This window comes from Alligator mississippiensis, chromosome 15 (assembly GCF_030867095.1).
Source record: "Alligator mississippiensis isolate rAllMis1 chromosome 15, rAllMis1, whole genome shotgun sequence".
Lineage (NCBI taxonomy): Eukaryota > Metazoa > Chordata > Crocodylia > Alligatoridae > Alligator > Alligator mississippiensis.
The window spans coordinates 29381504-29399408 of record NC_081838.1 but is presented as its reverse complement, the minus strand read 5'-3'; the positions used below and the strand labels follow the sequence as shown (position 1 = coordinate 29399408).

Sequence of the window (17905 nt, the reverse complement as noted above, 5' to 3'; positions counted from 1 at the left end):
AGCTCCCAGTTTCCCCTGCTTCAATCCATCCCCTGTGGCCCAAAATGTGAAGAACCCCGGTGTCCAGGCTCCCACCCCCTCCTGCCCCTGCCCTCCAGCCGCCCCCTGCCACGAGACAGAAGAGCGAGAGCCAAGTGGGTTTGGGGGCCCGGACACCTGGCTTCTCTCCAGCCCCGGGAGGGGAGCAGGGGGCTGGACTCGTCTGGGTCTCATCCTGCCTGGGGCTGGGGTGCACTTGCCACCCACTGGAGCCCCTCTGGGGCTGGGGCACAGGGAGTGGGGTGGAGAGCGTACTAAGGGGGACAGGAGACCCCCGGTGGCCAGGGACGCCCTCCACCCCTGCCCACTGGGAGACACCAAGCCGCCCACGGGGAACCCAGGTGTCCAGGATGCCTCTTCTTCACCCCCCCCCCCCCCCCCCCACCGCCATTGGCAATAAAACACCGTCACAAACAGAGAAACACCCGCTCTCGGCGGGCTTTATTTTCCCACCCCCAGCAACTCCCTACCCCGGGGGGGAGTTGTGTAAAACAGTTGTAGGGGGTCTTGAAGGCATTGTGGGGGGAGCGGGCTGGGCTCAAGGGGGGGCATTGGGGAGACAGGACAATCCACCTGCCCCAAGGGCTGGGCTTGATGCTCATGGGGTCGATGTGATCTCAGGGCCCCCCCAAACCCTCAAGGTGTGGAGGCGGAAGGGTAGGGGGTAAGGCGTCTGCACCCTCCCATCGCCATATCCACCCCAGGAGGTGCCATGCCCCTTGGGGGTGCGGGGGAAGAGGACCCAGGAGCTGGGTCACGGGTTGGTGGCGGGGACAAGATGGCCACTAGGTGTAGGCCAAAGCCTGCCTGGGAGTTGAGTGCAGGGGGCCAGGGCTGGGAGGTGTAAGTGTTTGGGGAGGACAAGTTGGCTGCCGTGACTAGGCCAAAGCCTGCCTGGGAGCGAAGCCAGGGGAAATGGTCACCACAGCTAGCTCAAAGCCTTTCTGGGAATGAAGCATTTAGGACTCGGGCCGGCAGACATGAGAGACAAGATGGCCACTGCGTGTAGGCCGAAGCCTACCTGGGAGTTGAGCATGTGGGTCTCAAGCTGGGAGCCAGGAGGGTGGCAGGGGTGGGGTGCCGAGGGCCCCACGACTAGGCCGAAGCCTGCCTGGGAGTTGAGCAGTCGTGTCTCAGACCAGGAGACACCAGGGTGCGGGAGGGGGAAAAGATGGCTACCGCCACTAGGCCGAAGCCTGCCTGTGAGCCGAATACTCCTGCCTCGTGGAGGGGGCTCGTTGGTGGGTGGGGTAAAAAGAGGCCCCAGTCATTAAGGCCCCAGTCGTTAAGGCCTTAATGACCCTTTTAACCCCTGCCTCCCCTCAGAGCAGCAGGGTGGCTGTGATCCCCAAAGCCAGCCAAGCCGAGCCCCTCAGCCCCATGGCAGCCCCCTTCCCACCCCCCGGCTGCTTGGCCCCCGGGTAGCTCCGGCCCTCACTGTTGACTGTCCCCCCGTCCCGGGGGCCTGCAGCCTCCTCCTCCTCCTCCTCCTCCTGTTCCTCCTCCTCCTCATGGTGGGGGCCATGATGGGGGGGCGCCATCGACGTGGAGGCCAGGGGGGCCTTGGAGGCCGTGGTGGGCGCCCCGGTGGAGGCCGGCAGGGTGCGGCGGGGGGCCGTGGTGGTGGGCTGGGGCTGGGGCTGGGGCAGGATCTCCAGGCGGGGCAGGTCGGGGGCGAAGAAGGTCTTGTTGCTCAGGTCGCCGTTGCAGAGGTGCCCGGAGCAGCAGGAGCCCTGCAGGACCACGTTGGGGCTGCCCTTGACCTCCCGCGTGCAGTCGCCGTCCCGGGCGCAGCCCCGCACCGTCCGCCACAGGGACATGTTGCCTGCGGGTCAGGGGACACGCGTGAGGCACCGCAGGAGTGGCCTGAAGCGTGCAGAGAACCTGCCCCGTCCCCACGCCCACGAGGGGCACTAGAGCCCGGGACCCCCCCGCCCCCCGCCCCACCAGGGGTGCTGTGAGCCCAGACAACCCAGGAGTCGGGACACCTGCCCCCCCAGGGAGCACCAGAGGCACAAGGGGAGTGCCGGGTGGGTGCCGCCCTCGCTGCCCCCGCAGTGACTCAGAGGCCCTGGGTGGGGACCCAGGCGTCCGGGCCTCGCCCGGCTTCCCGGGACCCGCCTGGGGGCCGCCTGCGCTTCTTGCCTGGGCCCACGCCCCAGAGCCGGGCAGGCCGGGGCAGGCTGCGCCCTGGCACCGCACACAGCGGGAGCCCAGGCGTCCAGGAGGCAGGAGAGCTCACAACGGACAACAGTGTGTGCGCGCGCACGTGCGTGTGTGTGTGTGTCTGTGTGTGTGTGTGGGATGCCTGGGCTCCCTGTGTGTATGTCAGACTCCTGGGTGCCATTTGTGTGTGTGTGTGTGTGTGTGTGTGTGTGCGCACGCGCACACGTCCCACATACCTGGGTTTCCTGTGTGTATGTCAGACTCCTGGGTGCTGTGTGTGTGTGTGCGTGTGTGTGTGTGTGTGTGCACGTCCCACACACCTGGGTTCCCTGTATATGTGTGTCCAGGACATCTGGATTCCCTCTGTGTGTGTGTGTGGGGGGGGGACAGCTGGGTGCTGTGTGTGTGTGTACATGTCCCGCACACCTGGGTTCTGCGTGTGTGTGTCCTGCACACCTTGGTTCCCTGTGTGTGTGTCAGATTCCTGGGTGCTGTGTGCGCGCGCACATGTCCCACACACCTGGGTCTGTGTATGTGTGTCTGTGTCCCGAGCTCCTGTGTTGTGTGTGTGTGTGTGTGTGTGTGTGTGTGTCGGACACCTGGGTGGTATGCCTATGTGTGCACGTCTCACATACCTGGGGGATGTGTGTGTGTGTGTGTCCCAGACACCTGGGTTCCCATTGTGTGTGTGTGTGTGTGCGTGTGTGTGTGTGTGTGTGTGTGAGAGAGAGAGAGTGTAAGACATCTGGGTGTGTACGCGCACATCCCACACACCTGGGTTCCCTGTGTGTGTGCATGTGTGTGTGTGTGTGTGTCCCGAATGCCTGGGTTCCCTGTGTGTGTCAGACTCCTGGGTGCTGTGTGTGTGCGCACATGCTCCACAAACCTGGGTTCTCTGTGTGTGTATGTGTATGTGTGAGACACCTGGGTGGTGTGTGTGTGCGCACATGTCCCACACACCTAGGTTCCATGTGTGTGTGCATGTGTGGCCCAGATGCCTCAGTTCTGTGTGTGTGTGTGTGTCAGACGCCTGGGTGGTGTGTGTGTGTGTGTGTGTGTGTGTGTGTCCCAGATGCCCGGGTTCCCCTGCCCCCCCTTCTCACCGACTTTGATGGTGACATTGCCGTGGAAGCAGCCGTGCCAGCTGCCATAGCACCGCACCACCACGCTGGCATTGGCCTCCTCGCAGGGGCCCTGGTCTGGGCAGCCGTAGCACTCCACCCCGTTGGGCTCCTGGGTGCTCACGTTAACTGGGGGTGAGGGGACAGTGGGTTAGACACCAGTGGGGAACCCAGGCATCCAGGGCCGTGGCCCAGACCCCGCTCCCCTCCCACAGCTGGGGTAGACCCCAGGCGTCCGGGCTCCCAGATCTGCAGCCCACCCAGTGAGCAGAAAACCCAGGTACCCAAGTCCCAGCCCCCCATCTGACCCCCCCAGACCCCATTCCCATCCCAGGCTAGGGAGAAAACCCAGGCATCTGCCCCTCCCCCTCCCCCCCTCCGTGGGACCCCGGTGTCCGTGGGCTCACCGGAAGGCCTCAGGACTAGATCCTGCAGAGGGAGGAGCCCGTTGCAGTGGCTGTGGTTGCACTGGCGCAGCTGTCCGAAGGCCACAATCCCTCGCACATCCACGCCCTTGTCGTTGGTGCCCGCCATGCCTGCGCCGCACCCGCGCTCTCCCAACACGAACTGCCCATGGCCTGTGAGGAGCCGGGGTGGGGAGGCAAGGTGAGGACCCAGGCGTCCAGGCTCCAGCCCCCCACTCCCCTCCCACAGCTGGAGAGAGAACCCAGGGGTCCGGGTTCTCTTCGTGACTCACTCCATTGCACACCAGCCGCGGCCTCCATGCACACGCTGGTGCCCTTGGGACACGTCACATTCTGGACCCGCTCGGGGCTGCAGCCGCCATCCCCCTGCTCCACACAGCTCAGGCACTGCAGCGCCGCCACGCCTGAGGGTACAGGGGAGTGTCCTCGTGAACTCACAAGGGCCTCCTCGCAAGACAGCCATGCCCCTGCTCCTAGTGAGACCCATCTCTCCTTCCCTTCCTCTCTCCCATCCCCCCCACAAGTCCTCTCCCCATGTCCCTTTGCCTTCCTCTTTGCATGCAGCCGGTGTCTCATGCACAGTCCATGTTGCACGCCCTTGCACGGATCCCGTGCCCAGCGCCTCACACCCGTTTCTCTGTGCTTATATTTCCCTCTAGGGTGGAGTGACTTTGCATGGAAGAAGCCTAAATCCTGCCCCGCCCTCCTTGCATACCCCTCCTCATGCAAATCTTCACACCTTTCTCGTGCGAGGCAGGTTCACCTTCCCTGATTTGCACAAATACAACTGCTTCCCTTTCACTTTTTTTTCCAGTGGAGGATTCCCCTCCCCTCACAACCATAAATTCCCATGTGGCCTTGCAGCTCAGGGTATCTCCCCCATGAGATCACACGTGTCCCCATGCCATCATCTCTTGGTATGTCCACGTTTCTCTTGGTCGTTTTCCACCCTCCCTGGCTGATCATCAACAGGGATTTTCACTCTCTGGGGCCTTTTTCCCATGGAGTTTTCACTACTCTGAGCCTTTTCTCCTGGACTTTTGCACAGTCCTTGTGGATTTTCACGTTCCCTGGGGCCTTTCTCACACAGGTTTTTCACTCTCCCTGGGCTGCTTTTCACATGGGTTTTCACTATTCCTACATCAGGCTCCACATGATCATTTCACAGTCCCATGTGGGTTTTCACCCTCCCTGGGACATTTTTCACATGGATTTTCACTATTCCTGTGTCACTCTCCATCTTTTCCACAATCCCATCCTCTTTCACTTTGATTAGTCAGTATTCCTGTGTGAAAATCCACCTGGATTTTCACTTTCCCTGGCAGGGGGCATTTTTTATGAGGGTTTTTCATGATTCCAGTGTACGTCTCCATACGACGCTTTCACAACCTGTCCTTTTCCACCTAGTTTTTCACTATCCCTGTGCGATGATACATGTGGGTTTTCACTTTCCCTTTGATCTTTTTCACATGGGGTTTTTCACAATTCCTATATCTGCCTCCCCATGACATTTCGTGGCTCCACGTGGTTTTTCACTATTCCTACATGATAATCCACCTGGCTTTTCAACCCCACCCCCTGCCCCTTGGGGCCTTTTTGGCAGGGAGTTTTCACTATTCGCATGTCATTCTCCATGTGCCCCTTTAATGACTGCGCTCACATGAACTTTCTCCCCCGCCTCGCATGAGCAACTTACACACTCCCACCCCCCAACCCCACCGTGAAAGGATGACTAGGGGGCGTGAAATTTGCCTGGCCCAACCCTACCCCCACTTCCCTGGGGCAGGATCAGGTCCCCTCCACTCTATTGCCCCCCAGGGGGTGTAGAAGTGCTCCCCCAGCCCCTTCCTACCCTGGGGGGGGGGGGAATTGTACCCTGCCCCAAAGGAGACAGGATCTGACCTCTGCTCAGTCCCCCCAGCCTCTTCTGCCCCAGGGGCCTCTGGGGGGGAACAAGAGTTGTCCCCTGCACTCCTTATCTGCCCTAGGGAGGGCAGAATCAGCCTCTTCCACTCTATTGCCCCTCCAGGGGGTATAGTTACCCCTCCCAGCCCTTTCCTGTCCCAGAGGAAAAGCTAGAATTGCCCCCCTGCACCCTCCAGAATCTGCCTCCTCCACTCTATTGCTCCTAGGGGAGTAGAATTGCCCCCCCCCCCCCAGCCCCTTCCTGCTGTGGAGGGGAGGCAGAATAGCTCTCTGCATCTCCCATCTGCCCCAGCCAGGGGGCACAGTCACCCCCTTCAGCCCCTTTCTACCGGGGGGGGGGGGAGGGGGTTAGAATTGACCCTTGTACCCTCCTATCTTCCACTTCCCCACTATTTACTGCCCAGGGGGGTAAAATTACACCCCCAGGCTCCTCCCAATCCAATACAGGGGCTAGAATTGCTCCCTACACCGCCTGCCAGCCCCCCCTCTGTTGCCCCCCAAAGGGGTAGATTTGCCCCCCAACCCGTTTCTTACCCCCCAGGGGGTCCTACCTGGTAGGAGCAGAGCTGCCCCCAGCAGCACCAGGCATGGGGCTGTTGCCATGGCGACAGTCCTGGGATCTCTGAGGTGCCAGGGCCCTGGTTTGGGTCTTTGTAGGGTGTTGGGGTAAGCCCCACCTCTCCCCCGCCCCAGACTTGCTGGGGGGGGGGGGGGGGGCATTAGTCAGTCCTCGGCCCCACCCCGACGCGCCCGGGACCGGCCTGGCTGGTTTGGGGGGGGGCAGGGCAGGGCAGGGCTTCCCCCAGCTTTGCCCTATAGGCCAGGATTGCGTTCCCACCAGCTTCCTGTGCCCCCACAGAGAACCCAGGCATCCAGGCTCCCAGCCTCCAGGGCCATGCCACCAGCATGTGTGGTCACGTGGGTGGAGCCATGACAGGAGCCCTGACGCCTGGATCCTTTTCCAGCGCTGGAAGGGTAAGGTGGGGCTGGGAGCTACTGGGCGGTGGGGGGAGGACTGGGTCCTTTGCCAGCTCTGGGAGGGAATTGGGGGCTGTTGGGGGGGAAGAACTGGGAACCCGGATGCCTGGGTTCTCTCCAGCTCTGGGAGGGGAGCGAGCTGCAGGGACAGAGCTGGAAGGCCAGGACTCCTGGGTTCTTTCCCCAGGCGGGGCTGGGACGTGGGACTAGGATGCCTGGGTCCTCTCCCAGCTCTGGGAGGGGAGTGGGGACTGCTGTTGGGGGATGCCCACATGCCTGGGTTCCCTCCAGACCTGGGAGGGGACTGGGGGGTGAGAGTATTAGGGCTGGGCGCTGGGACTGCTGGGTTCTCTGGGAGGTGAGTTGGCATTTGGGGGGGGGGTGCAGATCAAGGAGCCTGGACACCTGGGTCACCCTCCCATCCCCCTTAAGCCTGGATGACGTGTGTGTGTGTGTGTGTGTGTGTGTAAGAGATACTAGGGGTGGGTGTGTGTAAGAGACACTAGGGGTGGGAAGAGGTAGCTGCAGGATGCCAGCCAGGCTTGAGGGAGGTTATGAGGGGCTCCAGCCCCTTGGCCCAGTGCCTCCCCAGGGCTGCAGGAGGTTCCCAGGAGGTGCCAGCTTCCCTGGCTTCCGTCTCCCATCGCCCTCTGGAGGTTGCAGTTGGCCACTGCAGGGCTAGGGTGGGGCCGGACTAGGAGCTGGAGTTGGGGGAGGGGCAGGTGGGGCATCCACAAGAACCCAGGAGTCCTGCGCCAACCTCCCCCCACTCATGTGACCCACTTCCATCTGAGAGCTAAGGATGGAACCCAGGCATCCAGGACTCCCAGTCTCCCAGTTCAAGGAGGGACAAGGAAGAGCCTGTATGCCTGGGTTCTCTGGGAGGGAAAGGGGCTGGGGGGTAAGAGTAAGGTCGGACTGGGAGCTTGGATGCCTGAGTGCTCTCTAGCCCTGGGAGGGGATTGGGCCTTCCCCCATCCTCCTACACTGACCCCCTACAACCCACAGGGCTCTGGGGGCCAATCCCAAAAAACCCCAGCCAGGACCCCCATGCTCTGACCTGGAGCCCTAACTTTAGTGCATCTTGTCCAGACTCCACCTCTCACCCCATCGCCATGCACACACCTAAAGCCAAAAGCAGGGCAGCCTGGATGTCTGGGTTTACAGCCCCTATGGGCCAATGTCAGGACATGGAGGCATTTCCCCTTCCAGGGGGAGCTAGTCCCAATCCGGACTTGTTCTGGGAGCTGGTGGGAGGTGGGGTAGTGGGACACCAGAACATCGGAGCCCTCCCCCAGGATTCCCCCCCCACACAGGCTGAGTGACACCAGGATCGGGACCTCAGGCCCTGCCTAGGATCAGGGCCCTAGGGGGTCCCATCTACATAGAAGGTCCCCTCAAAGCTGCAGCACTCCCAGCCAGTGGTTGCTGGGAGAGGATAAGGAGAGAACCCAGGCTCCCAGTCCCTCTCAATCTCACCCCCCAGCCCCCACTCCCCTCTGACAGCAAGGTTAGAACCCAGGCAGCCGGGCTCTCAGCATCCCTCCTCCCCACAGCTCTACCCACCACCCCCATCCCAGATTTGAGAAGAACACAGGCATCCCAGCTCCATCCTCCCCATACCTGGTAGGAGGAAGCAGAGAAGTGCCCCCATCAAGGCCCTTCTGGGAGACATTTTCCTGGGACGATGCAATTCCTTGGAGGAGAACAGTCGTGAGTTATTTCACCCCAGGGCAAGTCAGGAACCCAGGCATCTGGACTTCCAGCTCCACCCTATCCTCCCCTTCTCCCCAGGGCTGGGGCAGGAAGGAGGCAGCATTGGGCAACAGGAAGCCAGGAATGGGTTGGCAAAGGCTTTGGCATGGGGCGAGTGACTGGGTTGAGGGGGAACTGGGTGCAGGGGCTGCAGGTATGACCCTGGGGCAATGGGGGGAGGGAAGGGAAGGGCACATCAGGAGATGGACAGATAGGTGGATAGCAGGATGGAGAGACAGCCCAATGGATGGATGGATGGATGGATGGATGGATAGATAGATAGATAGATAGATAGATAGATAGATAGATAGATAGATAGATAGATAGATAGATAGATAGATAGATAGATAGATAGATAGATAGATAGATAGATAGATAGGTGTGGATAGGTGAACAGATTAATACACAGACACACACACAGATGGGAGGACAGAGAGACAGAAAGATGGATGGGTGGGTGGACAGGGAGCTGGAGAGGTAGATAGACTGATGGATGGAAGGATGGTCAGACAGATGGACGGATGGATGGACCAAAAGATCAACTGACAGATGGATGGACGGGGTGGGTGGGTAGGTAGATGGATGGATGAATGGACAGACAGAAAGGCAGGCACTACCTTTGAACAACCCTAGGACCTGCCCCCCCAACCCACCTCCTTAGCTTCTAGCCTGCCACACCCACCAGGGGACTCCTGGGTTCTCCCCTAGCTTGGGGAAAAGAGTGGGGGCTGGAAACCCGGATGCCTGGGTTCTCTCCAGCTCTATGGGGGAAGGTTGGAGCGGGGGAAGGAGGGCTGGGAGCTGGGGCACCTGGGTTCTCTCCCTTCCTCTGAGAGAGGGGTAGAGTCTAGTGGGTTAAGGCAGCAGGTGAGATACAGCTCAGGACTCTTGGGTTCTGTGCTAAAGACCCCTTTCCTTTCCCTTCAGTTCTGCCCACTGCCCCACCCCTGTCCCTGGCTCCAGGTCACGCATCACCCAGTGATTCCCCATGACAAACCACCCTCAGGGCCCGGCCACAGCCAGCTCAGTGGGGATAGGCAGCTGCAGTGATCAATGCTGCCCACTAGGTGGCAATGACACACCATGACATCACTGGGCCTGCATTCATGGCCAATTCTCAGCACCCCTAGATGGGATCTTGATAGGGCCTGGGCTGGATCCAGCTGCAGGTCACCCACTCCCAGCAGCCTCTAACAGGCTGTAACCATGAAGCATCAGAAGCCAATAACTCCATCAGTTCATCCCACTTTCCCTCACTCCCGCATTCCCCTTCATCTTCCCGTTTCAAAGTGACCTCTCTCCAGCTACACTCCTCCATCCATCTCTGTGTCCCCCATTCCTCCCTCCCTCCAGCTCCACAACTCTCATCCATCTCTCCATCCCTAGATCCCTTCATCCACCCCTAGATCGCTTTGTTCATCTATCCCTCCATCCATCTCCACAACCCTCACCCATCCCTAACTCCCTTCACCCATCCCTAGATCCCTCTATCCATCCATCCCCATGTACTCCATTCCATCCCCCCCACCCTTCCTCCATCCATCAGTCCACCTATCCCCCATTCATCCATCCATCTACCCCTCACCAGTGCCCAACTACCTAAACATAAACCACTGTGTGTGTCCCCTTTAACCCTTATGTCCCAACTCCCCTCCCAAGCCCCGCCTTCCATCTGCCCAATCCCATGTCTGCAAACCAGGAAACACCAATCCTGATTACAACACATCCCTACCTTGGGCAAGCAACAGTGTTGAGTGGGACCCATTCCTGCCATCTGGATGCAATGGAGGGGCAGGGACATGGGTGCTATGGGAGGAGGGACACACAGGCCTCTGTCACATGTTACATTTATCATGCAATTTATGGGTCAACAGTGCAATAAATTGAGGCCAGTCACACATGTAGAGTCATTGTCAGGCCATCAAAACAGCCGTCCAGCTACAAAAAGAGCCAACCAGCTACAAAGTCAGTGCTTGGAAATGTGTAGCAACTTTATAGCTGGTTTCTACCCAGATTGCATTTGAATATGGGGCAGGGCCTACAGACAGACTGGGCTGTCTGCCGTGGTGTCACTCTTGGCCAATCAGGAGAGACAAGCAGAGTCCAACACAAGTGGAGTTTCCTCTCCAGTCTCCACATCGAGGAGATGTGAGAGGTCATGATATGGGTTATTTGAGTTACTAGTAGGGGGGAAGACTGGGGTACAGGGAGCCCCAGATCTTCAAGGCAACCTAGGCTGGGTCAGGAGGTCAGGGGTCAGTCAGAATGAGGGTGCGGTCAGACAGAAGGGTCCTGGGCCTTCTATCCACCCATCCACACATCTCCTGATGCACCCTTTCCTTCCCTCCCTGGGACACGGCTGGAGCCCCTGTGCCCAGTTCCCACTCAACCCAGTTGTTTGGCCCACATCAAGGCCTGTGCCAACCCATACCCGGCTTCCTGTTGCCCAATGTTGCCTTCTTCCTGCCCCAGCCCTGCAGAGAAGGGGAGGGTGGGGTGGAGCTGGGAGCCCAGATGCCTGGGTTCCCGATCTGCCCTGCAGTGAAACAACTCATGACTGTTCTCCTCCAGGGAATTGCATCGTCCCAGGAAAATGTCTCCTAGAAGGGCCCTGATGGGGGCGCTGCTCTGCGTCCTGCTACAAGGTATGGGCAGGAGGAGCCCGGACGCCTGGGTTTTTCTCAAATATGGGATTGGAAGGGGGTCTGGGGCAAGGGTTAGAGCTGTGGCAGAAGAGGGATGCCTGGACACATGGGTTCTAACCCTGCGCTGGGAGCAGAGTGGAGGTTGGAGTTGGAGTTGGAGGGTGAGCATGAGGGGGACTGAGAGCCCAGACGCCTGGGTTCTCTTCTCATCCTCTCCCAGCAACCACTGGCCTAGAGTGCTACAGCTTCGAAGGGACCTTGTATGGGCAGGCAGAGCTGAGAGACGTGGGCTCGGTCCCCTGTCAGCCAGAGGAGACTGTCTGCATCCAGGGGACAGTGGCCCTGCAAGTCGGTAGGGAGACAGGATCCTTGGGCCTAGATCCTGGGCTGGACCAGAGGCCCCAGGGGGGCCCAAACTTAGGTTGGGAAGGGGCCCCGATCCTGGGTTCTGGGAAGGGCCTGATTTTGGTGTCACTCAGCCTTAGGGTGGGGGACGATCCTGCAGTCACTGGACCCCAGGAGGGGCCCAATCCTGGGGGTTACTGGCCTCAGGGGGACCAATCCTTGAGTCACTGGGCCAGAGGGGCCTGATTCTGGGGTCACTGGGCCCAGGGATATGGTGCTGGGGGAGCTGGGTCAGGGGAGGAGTGGAAAGTATCCAGGGCAAGAAGGAGGCAATATGGGGCAGGGAAGGGCCCTGATCCAGGGGATACAAGATGGAGCAGGGAAGAGTCCCAATTCTGGGGTGCTCCAGTTCTGAGGTCACTGGGCTATGGGGAGCCAATTCAAGGCAGGGAGAGTGGCCCTGATCCTGGGGCCTGATCCAGGATCCTTCTCTCCCATCCTCCTGTCACCAGCGGGCGGGCAGCCAGCCTGGCTGGTACGGCTCGGCTGTACCACGGGGAGTGGGTTGTGGATCCAGGGGTCCCAGGTACAAGGGGCCCTTCGTATCTTCACTGACGTCCAGTTCTGTCGGTCCCAGCTCTGCAACCAGCGCTACCTCAACCGCAGCCTTAGCATCTCTGCAGGTACCAGACTGGCCCCAATCTGGGCTGGATCTGGGGTGGGGGGTGACACTGGCTGGCTCGGGGGCAGGGAGGTGAGGCCTTTCTCCTCCAGGGGGCACTGTTCTGCCTTATCTGTGATGGACCTGTCCTTTGTCTCAGTTCCAGGAGTAGGGCTGGATTACACTGGGGGAGCCCGGATGCCTGGGTTCTTTGGAAGGGGAGTGGAGTCAGAGGGTCAGAGCTGAGGGGGGCTGGGAGTCCAGACACCTGGATTCTATCCTGCCTGGGAGCCAGGAGCTTGACCCCAAAAATTGAGACCAGTCACACATGTGTAGTCATTATCAGGCCTTGAAAATGGCTGTCCAGCTACAAAAAGAGACTTGACCTGGTTCCGATCCTGGGGTATAGGATGAGGCAGAGATTTTCCTGTCCCATTTGGGGTCTTACGAGTTGAAAACAGGACCCCCATGATTTTCCCAACCTCCTCCCTACCCCTGCCTTTCTTCCCCACTGCCCAGACCCTCCAGCCAATGTCTCGGAGACACTGCAGTGCTACAGCTGCATCGGGCCAGCCTCTGAGAGCTGCTCCCTGGGCAGGGCTGAGGTCACCATGTGCGGACTCTATGACACCCACTGCTCCTCTGGGACGGTCACCGCTGCCATCGGTAGGGGCAGCTTGCGCGAGGTTGGAGATGGGGTGGCCTGGACCCCTGGGTTCTCCATTTCTGGATGAGTGGATGGATGGATGGATATAGAAATGGATGAGGGATGGATATAGGGACAGATGGATGGATGGAAGGGTGGATGGATGGATGAATGAATGTGTAACTATTTGGGTGGGTGGCTGTCAAGTGTGTATTTGGGTGGGTGGGTGGTGGCAGGCAAAGAAGGCTGTGCTGGGGCACCTGGCCAGGCCATCAACCCCCGCCCACCTCCGTTTCTCTCCCCCACCCACCAGGGTCCTGCTCCCAGTCCTTCTCCATCAGCAGCTGCCAGGCCCTGAGCTGTGGTGACCGCCTTGAGCTGAGTGACAACCATGTCACCACAACAGTCACCGTGGACTCGTGTTGTGGCCACAGCCTGTGCAATCATGCCAGGACGGAGCACCCCATGGGCAACCCTCAGGACCCAAACCCCAGCACCAGGACAGAGACCCCCATGGACAATTCCCAGGCCCAGAGTACCAATGCCGCAATCCTGCCTGTCCCCACCCTGCCCCCTGGTGCCCTCCTGGCACTGCTGGGGATCCTGGATCTGTAGAGGTGAGAGGGGCAGCCCCCTGACATCATTGGTGTGTGCCTCTTTCTGGTATCCACAGCTGGGTAGAGCAGGGCCAGCTGAAAGCCCAGACACCTGGATTCTCTTCCTGTTGTGGGAGGGGAGCGGGGTCTTGGGCGTGAGAGCAGGGGGTGCTGGGAGCCTGGACTCCTGGGATCTATTCCTGCAGGGTTGGTTCTATTAACGCTTCTTCTCTCTTGGTCTTTCCTGAAATTGCCATTAAAGTCCTTTAACCAGAAGCCCTTGCGTCTTTCTTTGCCCGGCCCCTCCCCCACCTCTGGGGCAGCACCAGCTAGGAACTCGAGGGAGTCCGGCTTGTGATCACCTTGGGCTGCGGGTCAGGAGTGAGGGGCACCGGCAGTAGGTCTCAGGTGGCAAGGTCCGCCCCCCCACCCTTCCCCCGCTCTGGGAAGGGAAATGGGTCAGATAGATCAGAGCAGGGGGGCTTGGACACCTGGGTTCTCTCCTCTGTCTGAGCCAGAAACCCAGGAGTCCTTGGTGATGGGCAGGGAGGGGGTTCCTGGCTCCGCTGCGGAGGGGCAGATCCAGAGAGCCCAGGAGTCCTGGGGGAAGAAGCTAGAGCAGCCCCCGAGGTTGGTGGGGAGGTCATGGTTGGGGTGACTTCCACAGACCTCCTGCCTGGTGTGGAGGTGAGTTGTGTGAGGTCTCAGCCTACTTGGGGTTGGAGTGGGGGGCTCTTCCAGGAATCCCCTAGGCCCTTCCCAGGGCAGGGAGAGAACCCAGGTCTCTGGGCTCCCTTCCCAAAGCAGGCCTAAAAACTCCACTCATCTTACCAAAATTCTACTTTTTTCTACCAATTCAGGGCTCCCCCCACCCCACAATCCCAGGGCCTCTAATTTTCACTGGCTATTTTTCCAGTTATTCCACTGGTTTCACTGGTTATTTCACTGGTTATTTTTCTTGACTTAGTCCCACCCCCTGTCTCTGCAGAGGATTTGAATTTTGACCTCTTTTTGCCAAATTTGACCTTTTTTTTCCTTTTCCCCATAAAATCAGCAGCTTTTAGTTGTGGACTGTGGACCTGACACAGCTAAAAAAAAGTGCTGAATGAAGCAAACGGGCTGGAAAAGATGATCACAGAGTTCCCATGAAAAGCTAATTATAATATTTTTTTCCTTCTAGGTTGGCAGGTTTTATTTGAACAAAATCTGCATTTTTTTACATAAATGTGGGGTTATCCCCACCCCCCCGTCCCCTCCGTCCACCCACCACTTTGGTCTGACCTCTTTATAAACCCAGTGGATGACTTTCCTGGCCTGAAATGAACTGATTTTCCCCCAGATATACTAGTTGATGTTTCAGGTTCGTTTCACCTGATTTCACCTCTTAGGGCACTTGTACACATCACTTTGACTTGATTTGATTTTTTAAATTTGATTTTTTAAATTTGATTTTAAATGCATGAGTTTAGTTTAATCAATTTGCAGCTCTGAACTCCGTTGTACTGGGGTTTTCCTGGGATTTTTAGTTCAATCAATAAATGGGTCATGGTTCATTCATAAATCACGTTTTAGGGGGTGGGATGGAGGCGGGCACATTAATGAAGCAGAATTTCCATTTATAAACCTAGGTTTTGTTTCAATTTAAATAAAACCCTTTGTGCATAAATTGTGTTATTCCTCTGAATAATCTGGAATTCCTCTGAATATTCTATATTTTCTGATTAATCAATATTTCCCTCCAAATAATCTATATTTTTTCCGCTGAATAATCTATATTTTCCCTCTGGATAATTTATATAATCTATGTTTCCCTCTGAACTATCTGAATTTTCCCTCTTAATTATCTATATAGTCTATATTTCCATCTGAATCATCTATATTCCCCTCTGAGTGATCTATATAATCTAAATTCCACTCTGAATAATCCATATAACCTATATTTTCTTCTGAATAATCTATATTCCCCTCTGAGTCAGCTATGTAGTCAATAATTACCTTTGAATCATCTATATAATCTATAATTGCCTCTTAATTATCTATATACTCTATATTTCTGTCTGAATCATCTATATTTCCCTCTGAATAATCTACATTTTCCCTTTGAATAATCTAAATAATCTATATTTACATCTGAATAATCCATATTATCCTCTCAGCAATCTATATTTTCTCTCTGAATCCACAAGAATGACCTCATTTCCTACTTCAGAAAGCTTCAACCACAGAGAACTTTTTCTCTTGGGAGGGCTAACAGTTAATTTTGTAAAAAAATGCTCCCCCCCCCAATGCCAATTATTTTAACTTCTGGTGGCCCATGCTAGTTATTTCCACCTCCCCCCCCCACCTGCTAAATGAAAGTTTTACAGTCAAGAGTCACAAAACCTCATTGAAAATTATTCTGTAAGCTTTTTTTTTTTCATTTTCCTACTGTTTTTGTCCCAAGAGAACTTCATATTTGGAGTTTTTTTATATACATTTTTTTTCTTTTTCCTCCAGAATTTCTATTAACCCCCCCCCGACACACACACACACACACATGCACACGCACCTGTTCCCCCACAAGAACATCGTTTTGAAGGATGTGTTATATACATTCTAGAAACCCCCAAAAGCAATGTTCTTGTGCGAAAAATGGCTAAGAACAGGAGTAGAAACAAAAGGACAATAGTTTCTGTTAAAAAGCCAGAAAATGATGTTCCTGTGGGAAAGAAATGGATAAAAACACAAGAAGAAAGAAAAGGAAGAGAATTTCTATTTAAAAAAACAGAGAAAATGATGTTCTTGTGGGGGGAAAATGGCTAAAAACAGGAGAAAGAACAGTGTTTTTATCCATTTTTTCCCACAAGAGCATCATTTCCTAGTTTTTTTAAATATAAATAAATATAAATATTTTCCCACAAGAATAACATTTTTTTTGACGGGGGGGGAGGGGGTTAATATAATTTTTTTTTCTTTTCCTTCTGCTTTTATACATTTTTTCCCCTGCAAAAACATGGGTGAGGGGAAGGGGAGGGGCTGTGGGGTGTTAAATAGAAATTCTTTTGATTTTCTTTTTCCTCCCTGTATCTATTTTTTCCCACAAGGACATTGTTTTTGGGGGGAGCCCTTTCTTCTCTTGATTTTATCCATTTTTCCCCATGAGAACGTAACTGGGGGCAGGGGGTTAGTAGAAATTCTTTTTCTTTTATTTCTCCTCCTGGTTGTATCATTTTATTCCCCACAAGAACATCATTTTGGGGGGGTTATCATAGAAATTAGTTTTCTTTTCCTTTCCCCCCTATTTTTATCAATTTCTTCCCACTAGAACATTGATTTTGCAGGGGTTTAATAGAAATTTGTTGTTTTTCAGGGGAAAAACTCTCGAAACGAAGAGGCTTTTACGGACGATTTGTTTTCCGTTCTCACGTGTAACTAAGCCCCTGGGTTTGGCTGGTGTTATGCTGCTAGGGACTGCCCACGGCAATGACCTTGATAATTATAGCAATGTAATTATAATAATCAAGCATCTTGAAAATTAACGTTTCAGCGTTGGTGTCTGGCATCCATGTAGGTCAAAGGAAAACTTTTAAATAACTTTCTTTCTTTTTTTTGCCCCCTGGTGAAAAAGGGTCTTTTAAAATAACTGAAAACTGATTTTTATATTGGATTTTTCTCAAAAACAATTTTTCCGTTTCTTCATGTCTCCAAATCGTTTTTTTCACAAGTGTGAAACCCTCCCTACTAAACCCCATTTTCCCTCAATCTCAGTCTTTTCCCCCATTCACCTATTTTTCCCCTCCAAAAATTCACTTTTCCTAACACTAAACCCCTCTCCCCCTCTTTCTTCTCACTTTTTACCATCACTCACCTGGTTTTTCCTCTCCAAAATCCACTTTTATTAACATTAAACGCCACTTTCCCTCAATTTTGCACCATACTTTCAGTCCTTTCCATCATTCACCTACTTTCCCCTCAAGAAATTCACTTTTTTTCTACACTGAACCCCATTTCCATTTCACCAAAATATCACTTTTTTCATCATTTACCTACGTTTCCCCTCAAAATTTCACTGTTCCTAATGCTAAACCCCTTTCTCCTTTTTTCCACCCAAATCTCACTCTTTTATCATCACCCACCTGTTTTCTCCTCTCATAAATCCATGTTTCCTAACACAAAGCCCCATTTCACTCAGTCTCCCACCAGAATCTCACTCCTTTTCATCGTTTACCTACTATTCCCCTCAAAAATCCCACTTTTCCCTACACCGAACCACATTTTCCCTGAATCCTCCACCAAAATCTTGCTCTTTTCCATCGTCCCCCTCAAAACTTCCACTTTCAATAACATTATACCCCTTCCCCCTCAATTTTACATCAAAACCTCCCTTTTCCCCCATTCACTTATTCCCCCCTTCAAAAATTCCACTTTTCCTAACACACACCCCATTTCTTCTCTTTTCCACCAAAATCTTGCTTTTTTTCCACCAAAAATCTCACTTTCCCCCGCAATTGTTCACCTATATTTCTCTCCGAAAATTGAACTTTTCTAGCACTAAACCCCACTTTCCCGCCACTCTCCACCAAAATCTCACTCCTTTCCATCATTCACCTATTTTTCCCTCAA

The 17905-nt window shown here is 55.2% G+C and overlaps 2 protein-coding genes across 6 annotated transcripts; one reads left to right on the top strand and one right to left on the bottom strand.

Moving 5' to 3' along the window:
- Positions 1-451: 451 nt before the first annotated feature.
- Positions 452-6371, bottom strand: LYPD3 (LY6/PLAUR domain containing 3). Its single transcript, XM_014594736.3, has 5 exons — positions 6229-6371; positions 4024-4155; positions 3734-3904; positions 3309-3455; positions 452-1864 (listed from the first exon to the last, which is right to left on the bottom strand). Exons 1-5 carry the CDS (start codon positions 6278-6280, stop codon positions 1362-1364), a joined length of 1005 nt encoding a protein of 334 aa, XP_014450222.2. The 5' UTR covers positions 6281-6371; the 3' UTR covers positions 452-1361.
- A 90-nt stretch (positions 6372-6461) lies between these two features.
- Positions 6462-16821, top strand: LOC106737810 (ly6/PLAUR domain-containing protein 5). Of its 5 annotated transcripts, XM_019491880.2 has the most exons (7): positions 6468-6652; positions 10982-11055; positions 11276-11407; positions 11913-12083; positions 12581-12727; positions 13021-13324; positions 16653-16821. In XM_019491880.2, the coding sequence occupies exons 2-6, from the start codon at positions 11004-11006 to the stop codon at positions 13320-13322; spliced, it is 804 nt and encodes a 267-aa protein (XP_019347425.2). In that variant the 5' UTR covers positions 6468-6652; positions 10982-11003; the 3' UTR covers positions 13323-13324; positions 16653-16821. The 5 variants fall into 5 exon arrangements, 3 of the variants coding, with proteins under 3 accessions (XP_019347425.2, XP_019347427.2, XP_059574614.1); XR_002091608.2 differs by lacking the exon at positions 16653-16821 and having other exon boundaries at positions 6462-6652; positions 11245-11407; positions 13021-13579; XR_009457485.1 differs by lacking the exon at positions 16653-16821 and having other exon boundaries at positions 6466-6652; positions 12038-12083; positions 13021-13579.
- Positions 16822-17905: the final 1084 nt, after the last annotated feature.

What these genes read in the sequence shown, in the direction of transcription:
- LYPD3 (XM_014594736.3), bottom strand. Translation starts at nt 6,280, where the DNA reads ATGGCAACAGCCCCATGCCTGGTGCTGCTGGGGGCAGCTCTGCTCCTA. An exon ending in CGCGGCTGGTGTGCAATGGA is followed by an intron (nt 3,905 to 4,023) that starts GTGAGTCACGAA and finishes GGCTCCTCACAG; the next exon opens with GCCATGGGCAGTTCGTGTTG. An exon ending in CAATGTCACCATCAAAGTCG is followed by an intron (nt 1,865 to 3,308) that starts GTGAGAAGGGGG and finishes CCTGACCCGCAG; the next exon opens with GCAACATGTCCCTGTGGCGG.
- LOC106737810 (XM_019491880.2), top strand. Translation starts at nt 11,004, where the DNA reads ATGTCTCCTAGAAGGGCCCTGATGGGGGCGCTGCTCTGCGTCCTGCTA. An exon ending in GCTCTGCGTCCTGCTACAAG is followed by an intron (nt 11,056 to 11,275) that starts GTATGGGCAGGA and finishes ATCCTCTCCCAG; the next exon opens with CAACCACTGGCCTAGAGTGC. An exon ending in CAGCCTTAGCATCTCTGCAG is followed by an intron (nt 12,084 to 12,580) that starts GTACCAGACTGG and finishes CCCACTGCCCAG; the next exon opens with ACCCTCCAGCCAATGTCTCG.